The 24847-nt window shown below is 45.4% G+C and overlaps 1 protein-coding gene across 2 annotated transcripts; it reads right to left on the bottom strand.

Moving 5' to 3' along the window:
• Positions 1-2250: 2250 nt before the first annotated feature.
• On the bottom strand, positions 2251-24607 carry LOC126521801 (putative acyl-CoA synthetase YngI). 2 transcript variants are annotated; one of them, XM_050170497.3, is made up of 16 exons: positions 24271-24607; positions 20420-20588; positions 19160-19288; positions 18474-18527; positions 16846-16964; positions 14616-14663; positions 13254-13371; positions 12848-12940; positions 11145-11293; positions 8379-8470; positions 5748-5824; positions 4786-4893; positions 4030-4175; positions 3030-3171; positions 2817-2927; positions 2251-2570 (listed from the first exon to the last, which is right to left on the bottom strand). In XM_050170497.3, exons 1-16 carry the CDS (start codon positions 24366-24368, stop codon positions 2451-2453), a joined length of 1773 nt encoding a protein of 590 aa, XP_050026454.2. In that variant the 5' UTR covers positions 24369-24607; the 3' UTR covers positions 2251-2450. The 2 variants fall into 2 exon arrangements, with proteins under 2 accessions (XP_050026454.2, XP_054922084.2); XM_055066109.2 differs by lacking the exon at positions 18474-18527.
• Between the last annotated feature and the right edge of the window lie 240 nt (positions 24608-24847).

Consider the following 24847-nt stretch of genomic DNA (forward strand, 5'->3'; position numbering starts at 1 on the left):
CAGAAGCAGCCTATTTCTTTATGTTCACTGCAGGACAAAGGCTCAGCTTTCCCTGTGATCTCAAATTATCCCTGTATTGCGCTAGATGATTCCAACTTGCACCTGCAAATTCCTATAGTAGGATACAACTCAAATCTGCAGTGAAGCTCCGCCGTCGCCCTCAGAACCGCCAGCCACTGTTCCTCCGCGAGGCTGCAAATAGTTCGTACTTCAAACTTTCCCTGTTGCCTGAATAAGGCGGTAATCACAAAAATAAAATTATAAGCGCGTAATTCGTGTATTATATCGGAACGGCGAAAGACTAATTATTAATTGAAGTGAAATAAGACGCCCGCTTAGCTGCAACTATTTATTGCCAAGATCCACTTCAGTTGGCTTTGAGTTTCACGAGTAAAACGATATCAGCAGTGAAATGGACTGTACCGCGAACTTTTGAAGAGTGAGATGCTCAGACGACATACACTTTGTCCACGTCTATGGCACACCTCATCACTGCCGCCAATGAAAATACTCTTCAAGAACAGCAAACGTTCCGGAGGTGTCAAGCACGATACCATTTTGAAAACGTAGCGTGACAACGATGTTGTTTGCTTCTGTGATTGGCAGGCGGAGTAACACAACCCCGCGACGTCTGTGTGCGCTGGTTACCACCTCACCTAGTTTTCTGCCATTCTTGAAAGCACTTCCCTTTCCTTGGCACCAATTCTGTAACCACTCTCTCCCGGTCTCTTAACGTTACCTGAAGTAAAAACAGCGCTAAAAAGAAGAGGCCTAAAAGAATAACATGTACGACGGACAAACGCTGGTCCGTCGTACATGCTCTTCTTTTAGTCCTCGTCTTTCTAGCGTTGTTTTTTCTTCAAGTGTGTTGAAGCTCCTGTTCAAGCACATCAAGCTCCTGCTGCTTCAGATTTCTTAACGTTAACCCTAACATTTTAGAGCGCAGCTCTTATGCGCCCGTTCCTGCGCCGAGCGTCGGCGTCTCTCAGCGTCTTCGGCGTAACTGAGCGAACGAGCACAGCGAAGGATCAGCGAGCGAACGCGGAGCGCAGCGGGGAATGAAAGACGGCGACAGTGAAGACAACGCGAGGAGGAAAGCTGAGGAGGAGGCTATGGCGAAAGCATGAGAAGCGTAGTGCCGCGCAAGACTGGCTTTGCGGTGACTATGACTACGAGATGGCGCCGTAGTAGCACGCATCGTCTATATGAAAACAAAGCATTGCATGAGCGGAGGTATGTCTGCGGCTGCTAACATGAGTCGCGCCCACGCGTCACCCACGAGTTGCCTCTCGCGATCTCCCGATTAGCGAGACAGTCGCGCCCCGCTTCGCTCCGTTTGCAACGTGCCGCGCGAGACATTGTTCGCGCCAGCCAATATATCGAGAGAAAAGAAAACACATATAGAGTTTGGCCCAAAGTTCGCATTAGGGAGTATTGTGATCATCGGTAAATTTTTTCGTTCTATCGCTCTTTGCGCGGTCTTTAACTTGTTCTCGAGCTTCTTTGTTAACCTCCACGTTTCTGCTCCATATGTGGGACAGAACGACAACTGCAACAAAACAACAATGACGGCACGACAACTGCGAGATGGCACGCAGGTCGAGGACTCTGCATGGAATCTTTGGGTGGACAAAACAATTTTATATTCAAGCAACTTCTGCCAAGGAGGCATGAAGCTAACGAACATGATGTTGATACTCGTCACACACGCCGTGAAAGCTGGAGGAGCTGTATTTATAATACAGCCACTGCAAAATAAAGGCGGCGGAGCTCTAACCTGCTTCCTGAAGTGAGCACCGGAAGGTTTAACTATTATTTTCGCCACAATGCACATATCAATACGAGTAAATAATACGGGTGTCACACGGTGCACTTTTGATCGCGATCAAGCCCGATCCAGATCGAATTTCTCTGCCGCGATTGGTTCCTTTGTGCAAGCTGCGCGAGGGTGCCAATCGCAGTTGATAATTTCGATCCGGATCGGGCATGATCGCGATCGAAAGTGGTCGTGTGGCACCGGTATAAAATTGAACTGTTCTTCAAAACATTTCTATCAACTTTCTCCTATATGAAGTTTCTATGAACTGTTTCGACTACCTATGATGGATGTTTACCTTTTGGGAATACTTATGTATACAACGATAACAACAGGTCTTAATACTTTCTTCTATAGACGATTTCCAGTACGAAGAAGCATTAATACTCTTTGTACTTCTAGTTCTGCAACAGTGTATATACAAATTCATGCTACTCTTTCTGTAAGAACAGCTATCAATACGGCAAGGTTGGCATTTTAATCACACTTCTTTCTTAAGAGGATTTCACTACATTGTACTTAGAACGTATCGTTACTTTTTTTTTCTAACACACTTTTCCGTACGATGCAATTAGTCACTTGTTTTTCCACACGCAGTCAACAACAACAAAAAGATGAGGTTAGTGTGAGACGTTCAGAGCTTTAACTTTTTCCGACTGTCTTCTTTCATCTTGAACTTCTGTATCTTGCCCGAAATAGTTTTCGGAAACGTGTCCACAAATAGAATGTACTTCGGGGTCTTGAAGTCACTTATCTGTAAAATAAGGACAGTAGAGTGTGCTCTGTAGTTGACAAGGGAAGATAATGAAAAAACAAGTACGAGTTAAAAAGTAGGCTGCATAAGTGTTTTTTCTCTCGCAGTGCTTTAAAAAGAATGACGCGAACCAATAGAAAACAAGACGCAGAAAAAACAACCGACTCAGCTGTGGTATACAAAGGGGTCGCAGAACGTGCGTGTACTAAAATAAAAAGAAAATTTTCAATTTCTTCGATGCTATACCCTTCCTTCGCAGAACGTCTTGACATCTTTTTCTGTCAAGCTTTTTCCCTGCTTCAATTTGATCCAGGCGCAGATTTCCTCGCCAAGTCTCTTGTCCGGTACGCCAACAACCTGAGGGAAACGGAAACAAGCAATAACGTTTTGCACAAATGGCAAACATATATTTTGGTACAGGCGTTTTGTGCGTCAAGAAAACCCTTAAAACAATATCACCTGAACTTCTTCAATGTCCGGATGCGTGTAGAGGAACTCCTCTATCTCGAGAGGACAGACGTTCTCACCGCCACGGTATATGATGTCGTTGATGCGGCCGCGGATGATCACGTGGCCGTCTTCAGTCATTATCGCTTGGTCGCTGCGCGATTTAGATATTTTTCAGACAGACAGACAGACAGACAGACAGACAGACAGACAGACAGACAGACAGACAGACAGACAGACAGACAGACAGACAGACAGACAGACAGACAGACAGACAGACAGACAGACAGACAGACAGACAGACGGACGGACGGGCGGACGGACGGACGGACGGACGGACGGACGGACGGACGGACGGACGGACGGACGGACGGACGGACGGACGGACGGACGGACGGACGGACAGACAGACCGGACGGACGGACGGACAGACGGACAGACAGACAGACGGACGGACGGACGGACGGGTAAAAGATTTCGTATTACTTTCGGCCACCTTGGCTTAAATTTCACGGAAATCCTTATCCATGGGCGTTTTTGAACTCCCTCTTCATAGGAATGTGGCTGCCGTGGCTGGTAATACGAATTGGCTAGGTCAAATGAGCATAACTAAAGCTTGTTTTCGACCATATCGAACAGGCCAGTCTAATTTCGGCTAACATTGGCTACTGTGTAAGCCCTACCACTGGAAAGCAGCGAACTTATGATTATCGTCGACTTGGTCCTCGTGATTACTTTCAGAATCTTTCAATATGGCCGTTTGACCGAGGCCTTTCGTGGATGGCTGCATGAGAATAGCAACTTACCGCAATATATGCAATAGGTGTATATAGACTCAGCGAGCAGCCTAACGCTAGAAAAAGCTGCGTGGTTTGAAATTGACCATTCTGCATAGCGTCCACCCTTCAATTCACATTATGTTGGACGAAGGACCGGCCAACTAAGATTGATTGGTCAAACTATGCTGGTGTATTCTTTAGCCGCCTATAGTTAATTTTGTCTTGAGGCTTACCCGGTGTGATACCACTTGTCGCGCACCGCCTCCATCGTCATGTCAGGCTGGTTGCAATACTCGATGAAGACGAGGTAACCGCGAGCACACAGCTCACCACGGGAGCCCAAGGGAACGATGTTGTTATTGGTGTCCACCACCTTCACCTAGAAGCGCCACAAAAACGAATCTCTTTACGGGAAGCGAATGGCTCTCGCTTCCAAGGTGTCCGCCAGGGCAGCGTCACGTTAAGTCATTGATTTCGAAAGCGTAAAGTTTCGAAATATACGATACCATTTTCGTCACTGCAAACTTCTAAACATCGTACTGCGGCAAACGTGAAGCACTTGTATGAATGGTACTATCATAGTTTCTGTTAGGCCCAATTAGGGCGGCATTCTGATCAACGACGGCAACAACTTTCTGGCCATTAAATATGTGGACACAATGAGTGATCTGCAAACACGTGCACAATAATTTCAGGCTATTCGCGTCTATATATTTCTGGTAAGAAAAAATCGAGTATCTAAATCGAAATTCTTTCCACTTATTCTGGGCCAACTCTGGGCAAGTCGTGTCGCTTGTTACAGCCCTCCGAGATAGAATTTCAGCCGTACATGTCGCCTCGGTGTCACCTAGCCAGCCTAACAGTACAGAGAATGCTAACATCCCCCGAAACGCGAAGTTCGGTTTTGACAGGCGTGCTATGACCAATGTTTACCGCAGAAAAAGAACAGAAGGGTGTAACTGGCCACCCACACCAGTTCCGGGCATTACCTCAACGTGATCTAGCGGCTTTCCCACTGTGTGAATCCATTTTTCCAGTGGCTCGTCGGGAGTGGAAGCCGTAATGACTGGGCTGCATTCTGTCGGGCCGTAACATACCTGCAGAGAAGTCGCCCACGAAGGGAGGCCCCGAGAGAGAGAGAGAGAGAGAGAGAGAGAGAGAGAGAGAGATAGATAGATCGATAGATAGATAGATAGATAGATAGATAGATAGATAGATAGAGAGAGAGAGAGAGAGAGAGAGAGAGCACGCCAGTACAATTTGTTGCAAGAACTCTAAGCATGGGCTCTATTTAAGACATTCCACCATTTTCTTTGAGGCGTGACGTAGGCACGACGCGTGCAAAATGGCGCTGACGGTCCCGATTTGTTTTCGTAACGTGACGCAAGTTTGACGTTTCGCCTAAGAAACTGTAATGCAGGCACCGAACCTAAAGTTCTTGATAAAGCAAAATAGTTTTCCTTCCCAGTAAAAATAAAGCAGCTAGCTTCATTGCTTGCGAACAATAATGACAGCAATCACTGCGAGATATTATGAGACAGAAGTCAGATTCCCCTGATCTCTCTCGCTCATTGCGAGACAGAGGTACCCTGGAAAGGAAGTAAAATGTTTAAGAGTGTACTTTTAGTTTATTTTTTCGCTCCTAACGGATTAACTTTGTTACACAACAGTAGTAATCATCATCAACTTTGTGTTAACTTCCTTTATGCGGTGCTCTGCGCTTGCTGCTTTGTTGTTATGAATGCTATATGTGACACTGGAAGACGCGCATCGTATTTCTGACAGGGAAGTACCTGGTGCGCAGCGTGAGGGAAATTACTTAATTACGGAAGATTAATGACGACTATCACTGCTGGACAAGATTACGTCCTAAAGTGTGCACAGCATTTTTAAAGCTGGTATATAAATGCATCCCGCGACACTTTCAGCCACCTTCGGCACCCATACGTACGCAGAGCCCTTTGGTGTTCAGTCGCTCCATGGAATTCTTGATCACTTCGGGTGGACAGGGCGCACCGGCCATGATACCTGAAATACAGCCGGGCAGTATTATGGATATCATACAGTTATGTATACAGGGTGTCCCACGTAACTTTAGCCAAACATTTAAAATATACATATGCCACGTAGCTGTACAGAACTAAGGTAATGTTGCCTGCCGTCGCTTGGAGATACTCAGATTACTTTGTACAATACGCCTAATTACGTAAGTAGTCTTAATTAATCAATTTCCTAAATCTTATAATTAGATTAAGATTTTCAATGAGGAAATTGTAGAGCAACATGAGAGAGAGAGAAACAACTTCATGTAGTCGCCTGCAGAACGACACCATGACTAAATGGCACCGTGACGCGGGCCCTGACGTCTTCTCAGCGGGTGGTCTCTACTCAACTCCAGCGCGTGTTACTCCCGCGGTCGGTCGCCCTGAGGGGGGGGCAACGTTCCGTCGGTTTCGCTCGGCCTTTGTCTTTCAGGAGCCGCCGAGACCTGCTGGACGGCCTAGGCCAGCAACATGAAAAACTCCCGATACAGCTTGTTGTTGCTCAATACTTGCTACATAAAAGTGTTTTTCGAAGCGTCAAAAAAGCCCGCAAATACGCGCAAAATTGCCGCGCGACTGGCTGCTCAAGGCACATTGCGTGTATTCGCGGGCTTCTTTCATGCTCGGAAAAAACACTTTTATGTAGCACGTATCGAACAACAGAAAACTGTATCAGGAGTTTTTCATGTAGCTCTGCAATTTTCTCATTGACACTTTTCGTCTAATTAGAATAGTTGAGAAGCTGATTAATTAATTTAAACTAATTCTCTAATTAGGCGGTATGCAAAAAATAATCTGAGGATCTCCAAGCGACGGCAAACAACATTGCCTTGATTCTGTCTAGCTACGTAGCATTTTCATATCTTTAATGTTTGGCTGTAGAGTTACGTGGGACACCCTGTATATCTGTGGACACTACACTCGAACACATGAGCTTTCGACAGCGCTATAACGCGTCAAAAAAGGAGCGGACATATGCGTATGCCAGTCACACATCCTTCCTTTTAACGAAAGCAACTATCGTTATTGTGCTCACGACAACGTTCTGCATGCCTGTGCCATGTGCCTGGCAATGTCTGTTTTGCACGAGACAATTCCCACCTGACAGACGTATACTCGCATATTGTGAATACAGTAATAACCATCTGTCGATGTAGTCAGCGCTGTGTTGTGCATGGCGCCTAGTATTATTTATATCACGTTTTTTTTTCCTTCTTGGTTTTAGTTCGAAGAAAATTTTTTAAAACTCCCAAGGCGCACATTGCGCAATTCGACCTGTTCATGTGGATTATACCGAAGATGCGGACATTATTTGCGCGACAAATCGCGATGTCCAGGGAGGTTATTCTGTAAGAGTCCACCTAGTGGACCGTCCATTCCGGCCGCTGCTGATTGGCTAGGGCCGTTCGTCTCCTCCTCTCTCGTACAGCTGCATCCAATCAGCAGCGGCCGAAATGGACAGTCAACTAGGTGGACTCTTACAGAATCTTCCCCAGGTGGATAAATAAAGATATTCACTTATTAACTTTTGTTAATTTTTCACTTGAGGGCATGTGTTCCAATAGCGAAATCGAAGCTGAGCAGTGGTGAAGTTACGTCTGCTTAACATGAATCCTAAGACTAGGACCCCTTTCGGTATATCCGTTCCCGAAATCTTATAAAAAGACGCATTGGCGTTACATTTAAGATCATACCGAACTGCTTGATACATGCTTTTGAGAAACTTGGCTGACGTGACAATGTATCTTGTAGCACACTTCAAGGCCGGAGATGTCGAAAGTGTGACTAATCTTACGATTTATGCTAAGCAAGCTTCACACCTGTTCGGTTTTTATTAGTAAATCGTTTCATTAGGTGCTTGGACAATGGATATTAAGATTTTGCATGCAGGTTATTTCCACATCCTCTATAAACGCGCCTGAAAAGGCGCAACAACAGAGAGACGATAAAAAAAAAAAGAAAGTCCGACCTAAAAAAAAGGGGGGGGGGGGGAAACAAGTGTTTTTTTTTTTCCGGCGACTTATTGCAAGCAGCCGCTAAATACAATAGGTAAAATCTTGCGTCAGTGGACAATTACGCAGCAGACTATAATTTAAGTTGTGTTTGCATTAACATGCAAGAGTACCTTTAGATCAAGTTCCATGCTAACATGCGCTAAATAGCGCTGGATGGAAACACTCTTTGTAAGTATAGACGCCAACGCGTACAAAATATTCCTTGCAGCTCCGAATACGAAATTGGTATCATGTTGGCTTTTTTCTGTGATGTACCGAGGTTTTCTGGTAATATTGTTATGAGCCAGTTGTCTTGCGGATGCAGAAGATAGCGGACAAAAGAAGGAAGAGGTGAAGTCTATCGTCCGCCACCCCACTTTTAGCCTCCTTGTACATAGTGTAAGTAAACCCCCTTTTCTGCACCCCGTAACAATGTGCAAAAAAAAAAAAAAAGCCTTTTCTACACGCCTGTAAAACGCAGGTTACCGTATTAACCGAGTCGAGTTACGCTGAGTATACTGTCATAATGCGTGACGCTTGTTTTACCTTTGCGCACAGATGAAACGTCGTAAGATGAATTATTGAGATGGTGTAACAAGTCGATGTACATGGTCGGCGTTCCATATATCGCAGTACACCTGCATAGTGTCCAGAGAGAGAATAAAGAAATAAATTTTTATTGGCTCTAAATTTCATAGTAAAATATACCTGAGATTTCCAAGCTCTCAATGCTAATTTTGGGGCAAAATCGGAAGGTGCTTCATGTGTTCTTTTTTTTTTTTCACGGGAGGTTTTTAGGATCTTTTGACTATGTGTGTTATAAGTTCGAAGTCGTTTTTTTTTTCTTTTAAGGTATCAACGGTGACGGCTCTTACCACGTTGAAGGAATAGTCCTTATATATACGGTGTCCCATCGTTAGGCAAACTGTTCAACGAAAAAAGAGATTAAAAAAGCCGGTGCAATATACAATTTTATGAATTAAAGTGTTTGGTCGGCACACTTTTGGCGGTCAAGAGTCATAGGTTTCTTAATTGTGTCTTGCACCGTGTTCTTTCTAAATTTTTTTTTCTCTATGCTTAAGCACTTATATGCTTACCCAGCGAGAAAACCATCCGTCCGTCTGTCCTTTCCGTAAGACGACCGATTTCAAGTTAGCGCCCGCAGCAGCGAAATGAACTCACCTTCGTGCTGGCTCTCACTTCAACGCGATCGAATCGGCGGGAATACCGCTCGTCTCCAACGCTAAGTAAGCGGCGAGAACACAGCGCGCGAAGCTATCAGCAGTCGGCACTCTTTGTCGGCATCGCGGATCGCCTTCAAGGCACGGTCCGCGTGGCGGTGCCACCGGGCGAATACGCCTGGTCACGGTTCATAAGGGTTCGACGCAGATGGATAAGGCGCTAAAGATCGATAACGATTATAATGATCGGAACGTCATCAGCACACCTGCCGCCGCCACCTGCAGTACTTTGCTCGCGCCATTTATGTCCCTTGCTGTGCCGCCCACACCCGTTCGTGTCGCCGCAGCGCTGTCGTTTGTACTCGTCGGATAACGTTTCATAGTATAGATAATGGCACCGGGCTGCGTAGAGACGAGCAAGTGGCTCAATGCTTACGCATACTTAGAAAACTCCCAACGGAGTCTCTGCCTGAATTTTTTTTTTCGTTGAAAAGCTTGGATAACGTTAGCTGGACACACGGTACAGCGTCACATAAAAAATTAAAAAGAAACAAAAAGCAAAAAGCAAAAGAAAACAGAAACAAGCGCATACTTATTACGCAGCTTTCTTTTCAGCGCTAACTTTATTTGGGACCATTAATTAGCACAATAACTTAATCCAATATAACTTCACCTACTCCAAAATAAGGCAGCAACGTTAATTATACCGTGGTAATTTCGATATAGAAGGATGTTTGCTCTTCTTCTTATAAACGGCAGACACCATGCGTAGTAGTTTTGTGCGCCGAGCACTGTACCCATGGGGCATACCGCTCAAGCGCTGCGCACAGTATACCATGGTGTCATATACCCTACCGATCTTTATAACCTCCACAACCACCCCATACTAATATAGTTACTGTATATGCTAACATTTGGCAGCATACATTGTAACTATAATCACACGCGGTCTGAGAGGGTGGCGCCGCACTAAGATGTTAAGGTGCTGCCAAATGAGAGACCAGCTTGAGCGGAACTGGCTATCGCCACTTGAAGGTTTGAAAAGCCTAAGTATTGTGCTAAGTATGGACAGGTGGATATTATCAGCGTCTTCTTTGGGTTGTGGCGGATGCCAACAAGTTTAGATTTGTTTTTACCTCTCCTCTACGCTTATTATCGGTCTTTAAGACCGATGGTCCTTTTGAACAAAGCATCAAACCTGATAAATGATTACTTTAAATTTATATATATTTCAATTCCCTGAATGCGCTGAATTTTATATTTATTCCAATTCCAATTTATTGCAATTGGTACCTGCTAAAGGTTATAAACATTTCTTTTATCAATGCTTTGCTTGTCAATAACAAACTATATCGATATGTCTCGTTCATCATTTTTTTTTTGTCAGCCGCGCAAGCTTATAAATATAGCTTCTTTTTCTTTTTTGATTATTGTTGTATACTGTGAGAGTTAAACTGCGTGGCTATGGTGTTAGGCTGCTGAGTACGAGGTCGCGGGATCGAATCCCGGCCACGGCGGCCGCATTTCGATGGGGGCGAAATGCGAAAACACCCGTGTACTTAGATTTAGGTGCACGTTAAAGAACCCCAAGTGGTCAAAATTTCCGGAGTCCTCCACTACGGCGTGCCTCATAATCAGAAAGTGGTTTTGGCACGTAAAACCCCATAATTTAATTTTTTTAAGTTAAACTGCATTTCTTCGGTATTCACAACGAGAATGTCAATCGTCGCCTGCCGCTGCCTGCTGTCAAGGGGAAGGGGACCTCGTTAAGCACTTTCGCTTTTTCCCCCACATCCTCCATCTTAACGTATTGTTGGAGATAAATTATATTGTATTGTATTGTATTGAATTGTATTGTATTGTATTGTATTGTATTGTATTGTATTGTATTGTATTGTATTGTATTGTATTGTATTGTATTGTATTGTATTGTATTGTAGTATGTTCAACGCCTTCGACCACCACTATACTATCTGTGTACAATGCCAACATCTCTCAATACATGACATGCGAGCCTCACGCAATGCCAAAACGATCTAGCTCTTTTTCACGGATTTCTTCTTTCGAAAGCTTCTGTGCGCAGCTGTGTATACGTGACTGTGAGGTTAAATACGAATACGAGGCACCACACCTGTGCTTTGCGATGGCCTCGAGGCCGGCGACCGCGTTGAATTCGGGCGACGGCATCACAACTGTGGAACCGAACACGGCCGCTGCCAGGGTGCCCATGACGCAGCCGAAGCAGTGGATCATTGGAACGTTCAGGCATATTATATCGTCCTTGAAACAAAAATTAACAAGAAGAGGAGATGCTTACGCATCGCATACACCAGGAACAGTACGACATACACTTCACATTTGAAAACATCTTTTGAAGCGTGGTATATCAAGGAATGAACGAAGTAACTTACGAGGAAACCCACAATGTAGAGATACACACATAAGAGCAAGTTTTCCGCCCGTTAGGTTGCAGCGGAACGCTGCAAAAGGGGACTATACGGGCCACTCCATAAAAAAACAAATCATGAAGAGAAACAACTTCACGAGTAGGTAAAACTGGGCTGGTTGGCGTATCTTCCCTGTGAGCAAACAAACACGAACACGTGATCAAACATGTCGGAGTCGTTCTTCGTGTGTTTCAGCTTTTGTGACGGTGTTCGTGGACAGAAGCTTCGCAGTTTGCTGGATCCAGGATTACCGCCTGGACCCGGCACAGCTGCCTCGACCCCAACTCAGCTAATCAGGATGTAATGCAGATGTTTGCAGCTAACATCAATTTGAAGTCCAGGGAACAGAAACATAATAACAAGGCGAGTTTTGCATATGCAAAGTCAAAGTTGATGAGGAATAAAAATTTCCCCATCCACACATTTATTTGCAGCATGCTCTCTGTAGCACTTTCTTTGCAGCACGCGATGTTGAGCGACATAAATGGGTGAGGTTATCCGTATCTGCGTACGAGCGTGCGTGGCGTGGCCGCGCACTTGGAGGCGCCCCAGACTGATATGACAGTATAACCAGCTGGCACGAAAATTCGATAAAACACGTTATGTCGCTATAGGCGCCTTCACTCTCATGAGGGCGACATGGCTCGAGTTCACGTCGATAGGAGCGTCATTCATTGTGAAGTTTTATGAAACTGTTCAACAAAGACAATCACAAAAATATCTTGAAGAGCAGTTTGATAACGAACACTGCGACTTTTGTTTATATTGCTTGGATGAAGGCGATAATTTCCATAAGTTAACACGCACAATGAAATTATCAATAAATTCTCATATTTCACACTTGTTGCGACATAGCCGTAGTACAGGGACGTATCTTGTAGCCTTCGATTAATTTTGCTATCCTTCTTTTCATAAGTGGCCGATCCCAAGCGGTAACGACGGCAACAACGATCAACACCATAATGGTGTTGCCCAGCAAAGCGGTGACCCAGGGTGAAGGAAACAGAAGTTGAAATAGATAGTCGCAGAATACGGCTCCATTGTCCGTATTTTGTGACGATCTATTTCATTTTCTATTCTACTTGCCCTTGGTCATTCACTTGCATAAATCCGCACCCCCATTATCACCAGGATGAACAGGGTGCTGTTGACTTGATAAGAATAAAACAACAGAAAAATGACCCTCACAACTACGCCCCAGGTGCCCAGAACGTCAGTTATCATTACTATTTACGCAGCCACGGTTGTCCTGGACTGTCATCTAGACTTTAACGACTGCTCATTGACTTTATATTACAGCATACGGTGGGTATTGAATGCCGGCCCTTGCGCCACTAAACACCACACATTAATTCATTGAATGTCATACATATTTATTTGAACTTACCTGGTCAAGCTTCGCCACGTGTCCGCAAGAGTTAGAGTTGTTAACAATACTGAAATGCGACAGCAAGGCACCTTTTGGATTTCCCGTCGTGCCCTGGAAAAGAGTTTCAAGAAGTCAGCTGGAACACAGTACATATGTTCTGTAACTGAATGTTCCGTACGCTCCATAACATATGTTCCATAACTGAACAGCAGATAATGGTCGCTACAGTGTTCAGCCTATTATTTACTGTTAGGTGGACGACAAAGAAAACGAAACGATTCACATAAGATGAGCTCAATTGATAGATAAATTATTGGATCGTGAGATATTCTGGTAGGAACACTGACAAAGCCTGTAAATAAGGCTACTCAAAGTTAACGTCGGTGCAGATATCGCCCTATTAAAGAATATATGGTTTACTCACGCAAGTGAACTGCACGTTGACGGGTGAGTCGAAGCGTATCTGCTGGGCTATCAACTCGACGGCGGCGTAATCCTTCGCGGTTGCTTGCGCCAGAAGGTCATCATATCTTATAGTCCCGCTGTAATAAGGAACACCGCAGATATTCCATAAACGCCTTCGTTGCTAGCTATTCGAGCGTAAGCAGAAAAGTAGCTTAGAAAAGTAACAAATATTGCGGCTATGGGAACAGGCAATGAAGCGAATTAACGTGTTTGCTTAACGCGCTTATAGTATTTCCCTGGTGTCGTGAAATTGAGCAATCCACACTATAATCGCTACGAACAGCTTCCACAGGCTTAATGTATATACTGCGTCACGATAGCAATAATAAGTGTGCACACCATATATATACGCAAAACAATTTTAAAGGATTGTTTACTTGGCCTTGCTTACTTGTTTTTTCCCGCGGTACCTGAAGGCTCAAGATCTCTAAGCCCAAGCGACAAATACTAGCAAGCGTCAGATTTCTCTAAATAATTAACTATAACATTGATTTCTACGAACTAGTTTCGGTCTCGATCGGTACCCAGGAGGAAGGTGCGTCATGACATCATGATACGCTGAGTCGCTCCGTTTCTCCGATTGGCTCCCTTACGCGAGCGCCACCAGAAGAAATGCGCGTATCACTTTAGTTCATTTTTTTATGAGCAACGTCATCACATAGCCTTATAGGTGGTGTCCAAATCATGGTGTCTATGACGTGTTTAGGCTCCGCAATCACTTTTGGCGCATGCAATTAGATTAAAGCGCAGTCTTCGAGATCTGCTTCTGTTGCCCAGATAGGGCCGTCGCTGAGGCGTAGATTTGGACAGTACTTGTTGCTACATGACGCCAGCAAAGTTTTTGTTGTCTCATGACGTCACGATAACGTCGGTCAAGCCAGGGTGGACATTTAAAGACTAATGTTGCTGTCAACTTGTTTTATAACTATAAGTATTTCCTAATTTTGACATTCACTATGCTTTTGCGTGCAAGAAGCGTGCGGTATAGAATCTCTTCAACCTTGAAAATATGCCATCGAACACGGATGTGTTTATCTATATATCCATGCTGTGAACCGCGCTCCAAGGAGGACAGACTGACGAAATAGCGGCCAACTGAACGGAGCACAAAATCCGCGTTTCTAGGTACACCATTTGTTTCTGTTACTTCGGACTCTGCTTTTGCGTCCGTCCCTCAGCCTCCTTCTCAGTGAGGTTCACAGCATGTTATGCCTGTAACTAAACCAGACTCTTCCCTGTAAAGGCCTGCAGTTAGCGCCACAAAGACTCGCATGCGAGTGACGCGAGAAATGTAGGCTGTGAAATAACAAGCTATGCTTACGGTTTTGCTTCGTCCCCGAGCAGGATAACATACTTCAAGAGCGGAAGTCTGAAAAAAAAAAAAAGGAAACCGCGAGACTGTTTCAAGTAAAACGAAGGACAATATAACCCAGCCTCTCTCTTGAAAAGAAAAGAGGGTCGTATGCTCTGTAACCCACATGCCCAATAATCCCATATAAGATTGTTATACAAGTTTTTATGCTGGTATCCCAGATAAAAACCCATATGTTCTCATTGGCGATTATTGAATATGGCAGTTATGAAGCATACGGTTTTCTTTTATGGGGAACTGATGAAACAGCAGTCGGCGTGGCTCCGTCACAGAGGCTCAGTAGCTAAGTTATACAAGGCATAGTTTTAAATTATTACCCTCCAATAGCAACGTGACAGCGAGACTTCTGAGGCGTCACTACAGTGACGGCAAACGGCAACCCGAAAGGGCAGCATGGGTCCGGCTAACTTGGCGTAATGGCCTCCAGTACAGTAACCCCAAGAAAAGTGCAATTGAAGAGAACAAATGAGCAGCTTGAATTGCTTTATTTTGTTGCAGTGAACCCAGTCAAGTAAACCGGAGAAACGACACGAGAGAAAAGCGTTTACGGCAAAGTAAAAAAATAAAGAAAGAAGAAAATCATTATTTCGCATGCGCTTAATTATTTATTATCGGGTGATACTTGTATGATTCCATGAAATAACCACCGTGAAACGAGCATTGTAGCGCGAAATAAGCAGCCTTAAACAAAGGACCACATTTCCTTCTTTTTTAATCACTGGTGGTTCTATCTGTTTGCCCATACCCTATTCGTATATTATAGATTGTAGGTTATGCTGATCATCTTGTCTTCCTGAAGTTTAAGCAAGACTGTTGCCGTGAGATAATTGCAGCAATCTTTGCTCGGCGAACAGCTTATTCGATGCCTTCATATAACGCTTTCTTCTGTTGTGCATTATGACGCTTCTCTCTCGAGAATGAAAAAGAAGGGATCCAAAAGGGAGTCCCAATGGAACACACTAAACATTTAAACAGCTTTAAGGGTGTATACAGGGTGCTTGGTGTGTCTCACCCAAGTGTGTGTACCCTCAGGCTCGAAGGGACACTAAAGAGAAACATAATTTGAACTGTATTGCTAAATCATCCTTCTACAACAAATAAATAAATAGATAAATGAAAGGCTAGTCTTAGCACGAGAAGACGCGTCGTAAGCCAGCAAAGTAGCAAAATCTAATGACGGGTGGCGACTCCACCTTGAATTTCCTGCACTAGTTTGCCGTGACGTCATGAATTTTGACGACGCCTGCTCGGGCCTAGATAATTTTTCATCGCTAAAGTTGGGACTGCAATGTATTTTAAAAACAGCCAAAGAATGAACTTGGCGAGCTTGAACGAAATTTATTTAGGCCCCAATGGCTCAAATACGAAAAAAATACTTTGAAGTCCGTGACGTCATACTGACGTGCCGACTCTAGAACTTTGGTGCGAAAAGAGAAAAAAACAAACAGAAACTTTGACTTTAGTTTTCTGTTAGGATAAACAACCTATTACCGTGATATTAATGAAAATAAAATATATAGCGAATAGTTTATCAGTCTTAACTGATTTAAGTGTTTCTTTTTAGTGTCTCCTTGAGGGGGGCGAGATGGAGTCATTGAATAAGGGGGATAATTAGGTTTTCTTTTTTTTTTTAGCAACTTTTGGTGGCAAGTAACGATTACAATAGCCGCGACAAATGGCAACTGCGACAAATGGCAACTTTCCTGTCAGATATTTCGATGGACTTCAGATGGTCAAAATTAATACACTGTTTTCAGGTACGACTTCCCTAGTCACATGTGTAGCCTAAACTTGTCATGTAGAAGAAAAGTTTTTTTACAGCCTTAAGGGTAAAAGTGTTAGGCATAAAATAAACGAACACCCTAAATGTGTAATTTTTTGAGTGGGTGCTGGCAATGCCTATCTCCCCACATGTGGCGCACGCAGAGGACTCAAGACTGAAGGAAAATTTCATTTCGATAGGCGCCAGCGTTTAAAAAGAAAAATCATAGTCACATGACTGTCACGTGAATGTCACAGCAAAACAAATCCACGTGTGGTCGTCTCATGTGGCCAACGAAACACCGCGAGCCGATAAAAGACCAACTGATTATCCGGTCATGAACATCATGCAAAGGAAAGTCTTTGGGTCTTTGACGCGTAGGTGACAAAATTATGCCGCGCCACCACGTACGCGTACCTCTCACACTTGAGTTCGCCCGGGTTACAGCGCTCGAGCTCGGGAGCTATCTGCAGCAGCATGGAATAGTAGTCCTGGCAGGCGAACTTCTCCGACAGGATGACGGCCTCGCAGTTGACCTGCGTCACGCTTTGGTTAGTTCGCCCTAACCTTGCGCTCAATCTAGCTTTGTCCAACTTGAGCAGCCAAGCAGAACAAGGAACGAGAGCTTTTGTGCCGAACAGTTGAGCGCTTTACCACGACGAGCAAGTTTAAACCTTCTTTCAAGATTGAAAGGGGCACTGATATTAGCATCCGAAAAGACGGAGCTGATCAACAGATAGGCTGGACGTAAAGTTATCATGAGAGTGGATGTACTGCAAGAAACACTACTCAGGCCATACGCACATGTTCATAGAGTTTCCTACAATATACTACATGGAACTCTGGCGCTGCTATCGTTGAGCCACCGTGGAAATGAAAGAAAGTATATGGATTTGTCTGATCTTCATGTTTGTAGATTCAGACGTTTTTGTTGAATCGTATATTACACTTTATATGCATTCATTGTTATACATTTCAGAGCAATCTATACTTTTCTAAGTGCAAGAGACACTGCGAACACGCTCAATCGCTATTTAGGGCATCGGTTCACCTTGTCGAGGTGGCAAAATCGAAACGCGTCAAGCGTCTAAAGGCACTGGCTTGCCCGCGATAAATTCATAAGCGACATATCCACTCACATTCATATGTCGCTTGTTCATGCATACGTCCGTGGCGTAATGCTTTCAATATCGTACGTCTGTGCCAAAGGTCCTGTGTTCGAATCCTGCCGTTGGACAACTTTTAATAACGCTTATTTAATCATTTGTTACGCAGTACATTGTTGAAAATGACAAGTTTATAGAGTCACGAAACCGCTTGAAGCCAAAAGAACGAAGTTTAGGCAAATCCATCTATTGTCCATAATTCCCATGATGGCTCAACCCCTCCCTTTGCAGCTCCCGTGGATTAGCTCCAGATTTCCCCCCAGTAATTATTGTATAAAACTCTATGCACACGTTAGGCTCTAGTCCACTCATCACGAGGAATTGTTGCTTCAATAACGTATCCGCTGTTACCTCCAATATTTCTAAGCGCTTCGACTGGTTAGGCGCCCCTGCCTAATTAAGCGTGCACCACGTCTCAGCGACACGGGCACTTTGCACTCGGCCTTTATTCGAATGCCAGCTTCAGCCGGCATTCTAACCTTCACAAAAGTTATAATAAAGATTGGTCGTATCTATATTGACTTTCTGTTGCCTTCTATGGACTTCCTATTGAAATACCATTCCGAATCGCGCATAATTTCTTTAAGGGATTCGCAACGGTTAAACGCGCAAATATTCTATCGGCCACGACATTTCGCTGATATATGTGTCAATATCGCCTCAGTATTTATTAATATTTCTTTTACGTTCTCTGCTCAAGGTCAACCAGCATGATTTCAATGCTGGCAAGCCTGCAAACTTGCAAGAGAGAGACGCGCTGCGCAAGATATTGAATCGTACAGCCGGGGTGCGGTGCGTATGCATCGATCGCCAAACGTAACGTGCAGTCGTAACATTTATCCAAAGAGCGATGCCCGGTAGGGCACGAAAGAAACTCACAAGTCTCAAGCAGTACTCCAACTCCGGCACTTGATACGTTGTATTAACGTTTACCTGCACAAAGCAGCACGAGAAAGTGAACTGCGACAAAACGTTGCGGCGATACTTTTCAAATATATATAGCGCTCGAATTGTATCTCGATTCAACACGAGGCTTAGCACATCTGTCTGCGGATAAGCTCTTCTTTGGACGCTAGACTTTTTTACTCGTTATTGACGGAGCCCAGTTGATGCCCATGATAGTTGAACACCTCATGGTTCTAGTTTAATACAGCCAATTCTGGGTTCTGTTGGTGGTAATAAAATTGGGCTATAAACAGGGCTTGAGCAGTAACAGCAATGAGGGCAAAAACACCTGCCCGTGCCTTTGTAGGTCAGTGTCCTTCCTGCTTGGACCACCACAGTTTTGTCCAAAGGCTGCGAACTTTTTAGCCTTTTCGTCTTCTTGATTTGGTTTCAATGCAGGATTTACGCTTTGGGCGACATATTGAAATTCACAAACGGCCTATAAGATATTTGTTCTTGACGTTTACATGGCTTTCGTAATTCAATACAAGATCTGAAAAACGCCAAAGTGAGCGTTAATAAAAATACGGAAAACGTTAGCGTTGCATAATGTCTACTGAGACACGGACGCTCTTGCACCAATTTTACTTGCTGTTACAAAATGCTATTGCGAGACTCACAAGGACGAGCCCGGCCTTGGCTGATGCAAACTGCACGACCGGCCACTCGTAGATGTTAGACGACACAATGCCAATCGTAGCGCCCAGCCGCAGACGGAGGGATGCCAGGGCGGCTGCCAAGTAGTCGACCTAAAGAAGAAAGCGAAACCGGCGTTTTTCCCCCCACATTTTTCTAATGCGGAAGCTTTTTTTCTTTCTTTATTTATTTATTGTTTGCCTGGTAACTCTAGCAGGCTTCATCTCAGCCCATTTTACGGCACTTACGTCATCGATGGCGCACATAAGTGAAGACGAGTTAAAGGAACACTGACTCTACAACTTTTCCCAACCGCATACAAATAGATGGCGCCCAAATCCACGTACTAGAGACAGCTCCCTCTTGCGAATGCGACCTGCCTCTGCGGTCGCATTCAGACGGGGCGGAATTCAGACACGGGCACGTTTGTGGCGTGATTTTGGTACATGTCATGAGAAGCGTATACATTTTAAGAAAAGTTTTAAAAAATGTCTACCACCTGTGGTTATGCAGTGAAAAATCGACAACAGATTAACACCTCCTAGATAACGAATGCTTGCATACATTGAACCACTACACTCTTAAGAAATCTTATTGATGATTATTACAGATGACGATTGCTGTTTGGGGCGAGATAAGCCCCAAAGGGTGTATACTCAGAGTGTAGTATTATGTAGTCCGCGGTATACTCCGATACAAAGAAAGAGGAATTCGCGATCACGTGGCTGCTTGCTTGCTTGTTTGCAATGGGCATTCATCCCAGTGCGTTGAGATAAACCAAAACAAAGAATCGATCTGCTCACGCTGACGTATAGTTCTTTTGCAATTTACAGATACGGTCTTGAAGAATTCTTCGACCAGAGACCAAAACGAATCTTCGTCGAGGCGAGATCCAACACGAACGTACGCACAAACTAAGCAAAAGCAAGACTCAGCTAGGAAACAAGGAAACCAAGCGCACGAAGCACAAGTCAGATAAGTCAAATAAGATCTAAAAAAATTGCGACGGTTGATTAGCAAACCTTGAATAATTTAAGCTCGCCACCCGCGCAGCCACGACATCTACTGTTACGAATGCAAATCATGTTCGAACTTTCGTTCCCAGGGTCTTCTTCGTGATTCATATTACGCGAGGGGTGACGTCGCTTCCGCTGCAGATGGCTGCCAGAAAGTCGCGGTATGAACCAAGATATGAAACACCTATTCTATATGCGGTAAGAAAGATTCTAGACATGTTCGCTTACGTCGAGCTTGTATTGCACGTAGGTCTTGCTGATTTCTTGGTGGCAAGATATGATTGCCACGTTGTCACCCATAGTGTCGGCGGCTCTGTCGATCACCTCGCCCACTGTTAGCGGCAGCAGCGGGACGTTGCCCGGGGCATGGTAGTAGCTGAGGCGGGAAGTCTTTCGCCTGCAAAATAATGGTGCACTTTTTTTTTAGAGCCCACCTCTTAGGCGCCCGTTACTGCGGCGAGCGTCGGCGTCCCTCGTACCGAGCGAACGAGCACAGCGAAGGATGAAAGAGCGAACGCGGAGCGCAGCGGGGGATGCAAGACGACGATAGCGAAGAGAGCGCGAAGAGGAAAGCGGAGGAAGAGGGTATGGCGAAAGCGTGAGAAGAAAAGCGTAGTGCAGCGCAAGACGGGCTCTGCGGCAACGATGGCTAAGAGATGGCGCTAGAGTAGCGCGCGTCGTCTGTTTACCGATACCGCCACCGATATCCATATATGAATACAAAGAGCTGCGTGAGCGGAGATCTGTCTGCGGCTGCTGCTGCCAATGGCGTCCACGCGTCACCCATGCGCTGCCTCTCGTGATCTCAAGATTAGCGAGGCAGTCGTGCCGCACTTCGCTCCGTTTGCAACGTGCCGCACGAGACAGATTGTCTGCGCCAGCCATTATATCGCGAAATGAAAACACGTATAGTGCTGCGCTCAAATTTCGCATTAGGGAGTATCATAATCACTAGTGAATTTTCTTTCACCGGTATTCACCACCAATAAGCTCGCCAACAATTTACTAAACTAGGAGTTTCTCAGCGCTGAGTACACACAAAAATCGTTTGGCACACCAGGGGCGGCTTGCCCGAACATTTAATAACGAAAATAATTACGAATTTAAGAACGCGTGCTTAAATCGTTATTATTTTTGTTATTATATGTTCGTGCAAGCCACCCCAGACTTATACTCCGTTTCAGACATCGTGTGCAACGCTGTGGAGGCTAGAGAGATTTTTCCATTGGCTGCGTTCACACCTAGAAATAGTTCGACGGTTTTACAGCAACGTTGTTTATGGCTAGGCTTCCGTTCATTTTTGTTCTGTGTCAAAAAAAGAAAACCATCATAATCAGCAATTCCTCATACACCCCTAGGCAAGCAAAAAAGGCTTTATCCCAATTGCAGAGTCAATGTGACTGTAGATCTGACCTACATTGGCACTGTTTTCTACATATGCTTTTAAGCACGCTTCACACAGAGTCGGATGGCGAAGTGTTAAAGCGCTCGAGACAGCGACACGACGTTTTTGCTAGCTTAAAGGCCACCCCACATGCAGCGCTTTTTTTCACCGGCGTTTTCTCGCGTTACGTCTCTTGGCGTCGACGCACGAACGCCGCCAGAGAGAGCGTCGAGCCACACGACGCTCTCTCTGGCGGCGTGTGGCTCGACGCCAGAGAGAGCGGCACGCGGACCAGAGCTGATTGGTTGGCGCTCATCGAACCGCTTCCGGCGGCCTGTGTCTCTTGAGCGCGCCACCCCCAGCGTCGACGCCGAGTGACGCCGGTTGACGCCGGGTGACGAAACGCCAGAAAACGCGCGAAAGACGCTGACCGTGACGGCCTTTAGCGATAAATGCCTCCGCGAGCGCCAGGCAGTCGGCAAGTAACAGAGTCGGCGTATGTGTTGTAATTCTCGTTCTTCTTGTGTCTCTGTTTCCTGCGTCTGTTTCAAACCGTGGATTCGTTGCAGCATGTGTCTCAGCTCCATGTTTACAGAAAATACCAGGAATAGTGATAGGGAGACATTCATAACAAACTTTCGGCTATCTCACGTACGCTATATGACTTGCCGCACTGTTCGCACATGCAAGAGTCAACTTTGTCTAAACAATTACGCAGCCAAGGTACAAGCTTAGAATAAATTTTTGTTTCAATTTTTGAATAGCAAGCCTCGCGCCAAGCGGACTACCGCAGCTGCATGCATTTTGCCGTTCCTAAACCAAAGCGTTCTTCTGCCCTGACGTGCACCGCTGGATCGAACTTCCTGCATCGTTGAATCCGTAGCAGCATGTGTCTTCAGTACGAAACACAGGTAGTACATCTAAGAATTTGTCCTTAAACATCGCCTTAATGCTGACAAGGAAGCGAGATTCACGCGGGACTGAGAGAAGCATCATCAAATATAATAAACATAACGCATACTTGCGATTTCCTTTCGCCATGGAGTTGACACGTATAGATTTAGGCCGCACGATACGAGCAGTGTCATCATCATCATCAGCCTGGTTACGCCCACTGCAGGGCAAAGGCCTCTCCCATACTTCTCCAACAACCCCGGTCATGTACTAATTGTGGCCATGTCGTCCCTGCAAACTTCTTAATCTCATCCACCCACCTAACTTTCCGCCGCCCCCTGACCATCGGTTATCTTCCCTCCTCATTACATGTCCTGCCCATGCCCATTTCTTTTTCTTGATTTCAACTAAGATGTCATTAACTCGCATTTGTTCCCTCACCCAATCTGCTCTTTTCTTATCCCTTAACGTTACACCCATCATTCTTCTTTCCATAGCTCGTTGCATCGTCCTCAATTTAAGTAGAACCCTTTTCGTAAGCCTCCAGGTTTCTGCCCCGTAGGTGAGTACTGGTAAGACACAGCTGTTATACTTTTCTCTTGAGGGATAATGGCAACCTGCTGTTCACGATCTGAGAATGCCTGCCAAACGCACCCCAGCCCATTCTTATTCTTCTGATTAGACGCGCAGTGTGATGTAGCCTAACTGCGATCGAGGCGGCCGCAGCTCATACCCAACGTGTTTTACACGGTGCACTATATAGCACGCGCGTGCATCACACGGTGTTATATAGACGCACCGTACCCACTGCGCACAAAGTACGTCGAGCGCGCACGTTTCCTAAGTTTGTTTTATGCATTATCGTCATCGGATTCCCAGGACAGAAATCAACCGAAAGTGCGTTCACAGAGTGCGACGAAAGTGGAGGCTGTCGAAGAAACGGCAATCACCATGGAACGCAATTCCGACGCTCTTCCCGAGTGGTTTCGCGCGGCGTCAGCGCGGCCATATTGAGTCGAGCAATGACCGCGCTGTTATCCAGACAAAAGAAAGTTGATAACGACCGGTAAGCTTAGGGCGTAAAAATGGACTCAGAGGCATGAGGTGACGTCGCGCCCGAAGTAAGTCGGGAACCAGTTCCACGCATGGAGTTGGTGCTTTAAAGTTGCACCGTGCATTGAAGTGGCGGCGTTGATAAGTCAGCGTTTGTGTGTGGTGCGAGCCGATATTAGAGAATCACGTGTTCGAGACGTTCAACGCTCACACTTCCCGAGACTATATGCGTTGTCCCAATGGCGACTGCAGACGTGAATGCGGAGAGGTGCTGCTCTCGAAACACCGAAACCGCTGCCCCTATCTCGGTCCACGGCATCAACAAATTTACTATGAAAAATAAGCAGACCTTGCACCAAATATGTTTACAATCAAGTCGAAGTCACTCGCTCCTCACTCGTACATAATTTACATTGGTTGTTAGTTTCACCATTACACTGCGATGCTCTCGTACTTGTGTCTGAATCTGAAGAAAGCGCAAATTTCTGCGGTCGTCAAAGCGAAGGAGCAATAATTGTGCGTCTGAAAACCACGCCACATCCGCAGACACAGGTGGTAATACTGAGCGACATTATGCAGCGCGAAGGCACAATTACAAAGAAGAGACACAGAACACGTCGCAGGCGTCTCTTCTTCGTAACATCTGCCTTGGCGCTACATCAAACACCAACTAGCCCAACAACAAGTCCTTCTACGGTGGTAATACGCCACGACAGAAGGCGACGCTGAAGATAACGAATACACCCACCGGGAGACGTGGCGAGCTTTTGCTCGCCTCTTCAGGATCGGCCGGGTCAGGGCTGGCGATAGCGTCTGCGCAGCCCGCCGACAGCACCACTGTAGCATCGTAGCGCTGCAACGCTGCCTTCGATGGACCCGGCGACGATGGCACAAGTGCAGCGAATGGCTCAAAGGTGAGGGCTATCTCACTCGCGGCACGCGAGGCCCCGCTGTGCCAAGGGCAGCGAATGTATGTATTTTCCCGGCACTTAACCCGCTACGGCGACTGGGCCACGAAGCGGGGCAACTGCTTTTGGTGGGCCTCAATTAGGGCACGTACCCACTACGGAGTACACGCGAAAAATCGGACGATTATACAAATCAATGTAGCACTGATACTACAAACAAACAAATAAAATTCGAATTGGATTCCACCAAAAGTAGTAATGCACAACTGAGTAATCATAAAAGTAATGAAAAGAGGCACAAAGTGGTACTATCGCGAAAGTGGCTTTTCTTTATGTGCCTGCGGACGCTTGCTGTTTTTGCCTGCTTCCCCCCTGTCTTGCCGAGTAGACGCAAGTTCATTAGCAACTACCACCCAC

Source organism: Dermacentor andersoni, chromosome 6, assembly GCF_023375885.2.
Source record: "Dermacentor andersoni chromosome 6, qqDerAnde1_hic_scaffold, whole genome shotgun sequence".
NCBI lineage: Eukaryota > Metazoa > Arthropoda > Arachnida > Ixodida > Ixodidae > Dermacentor > Dermacentor andersoni.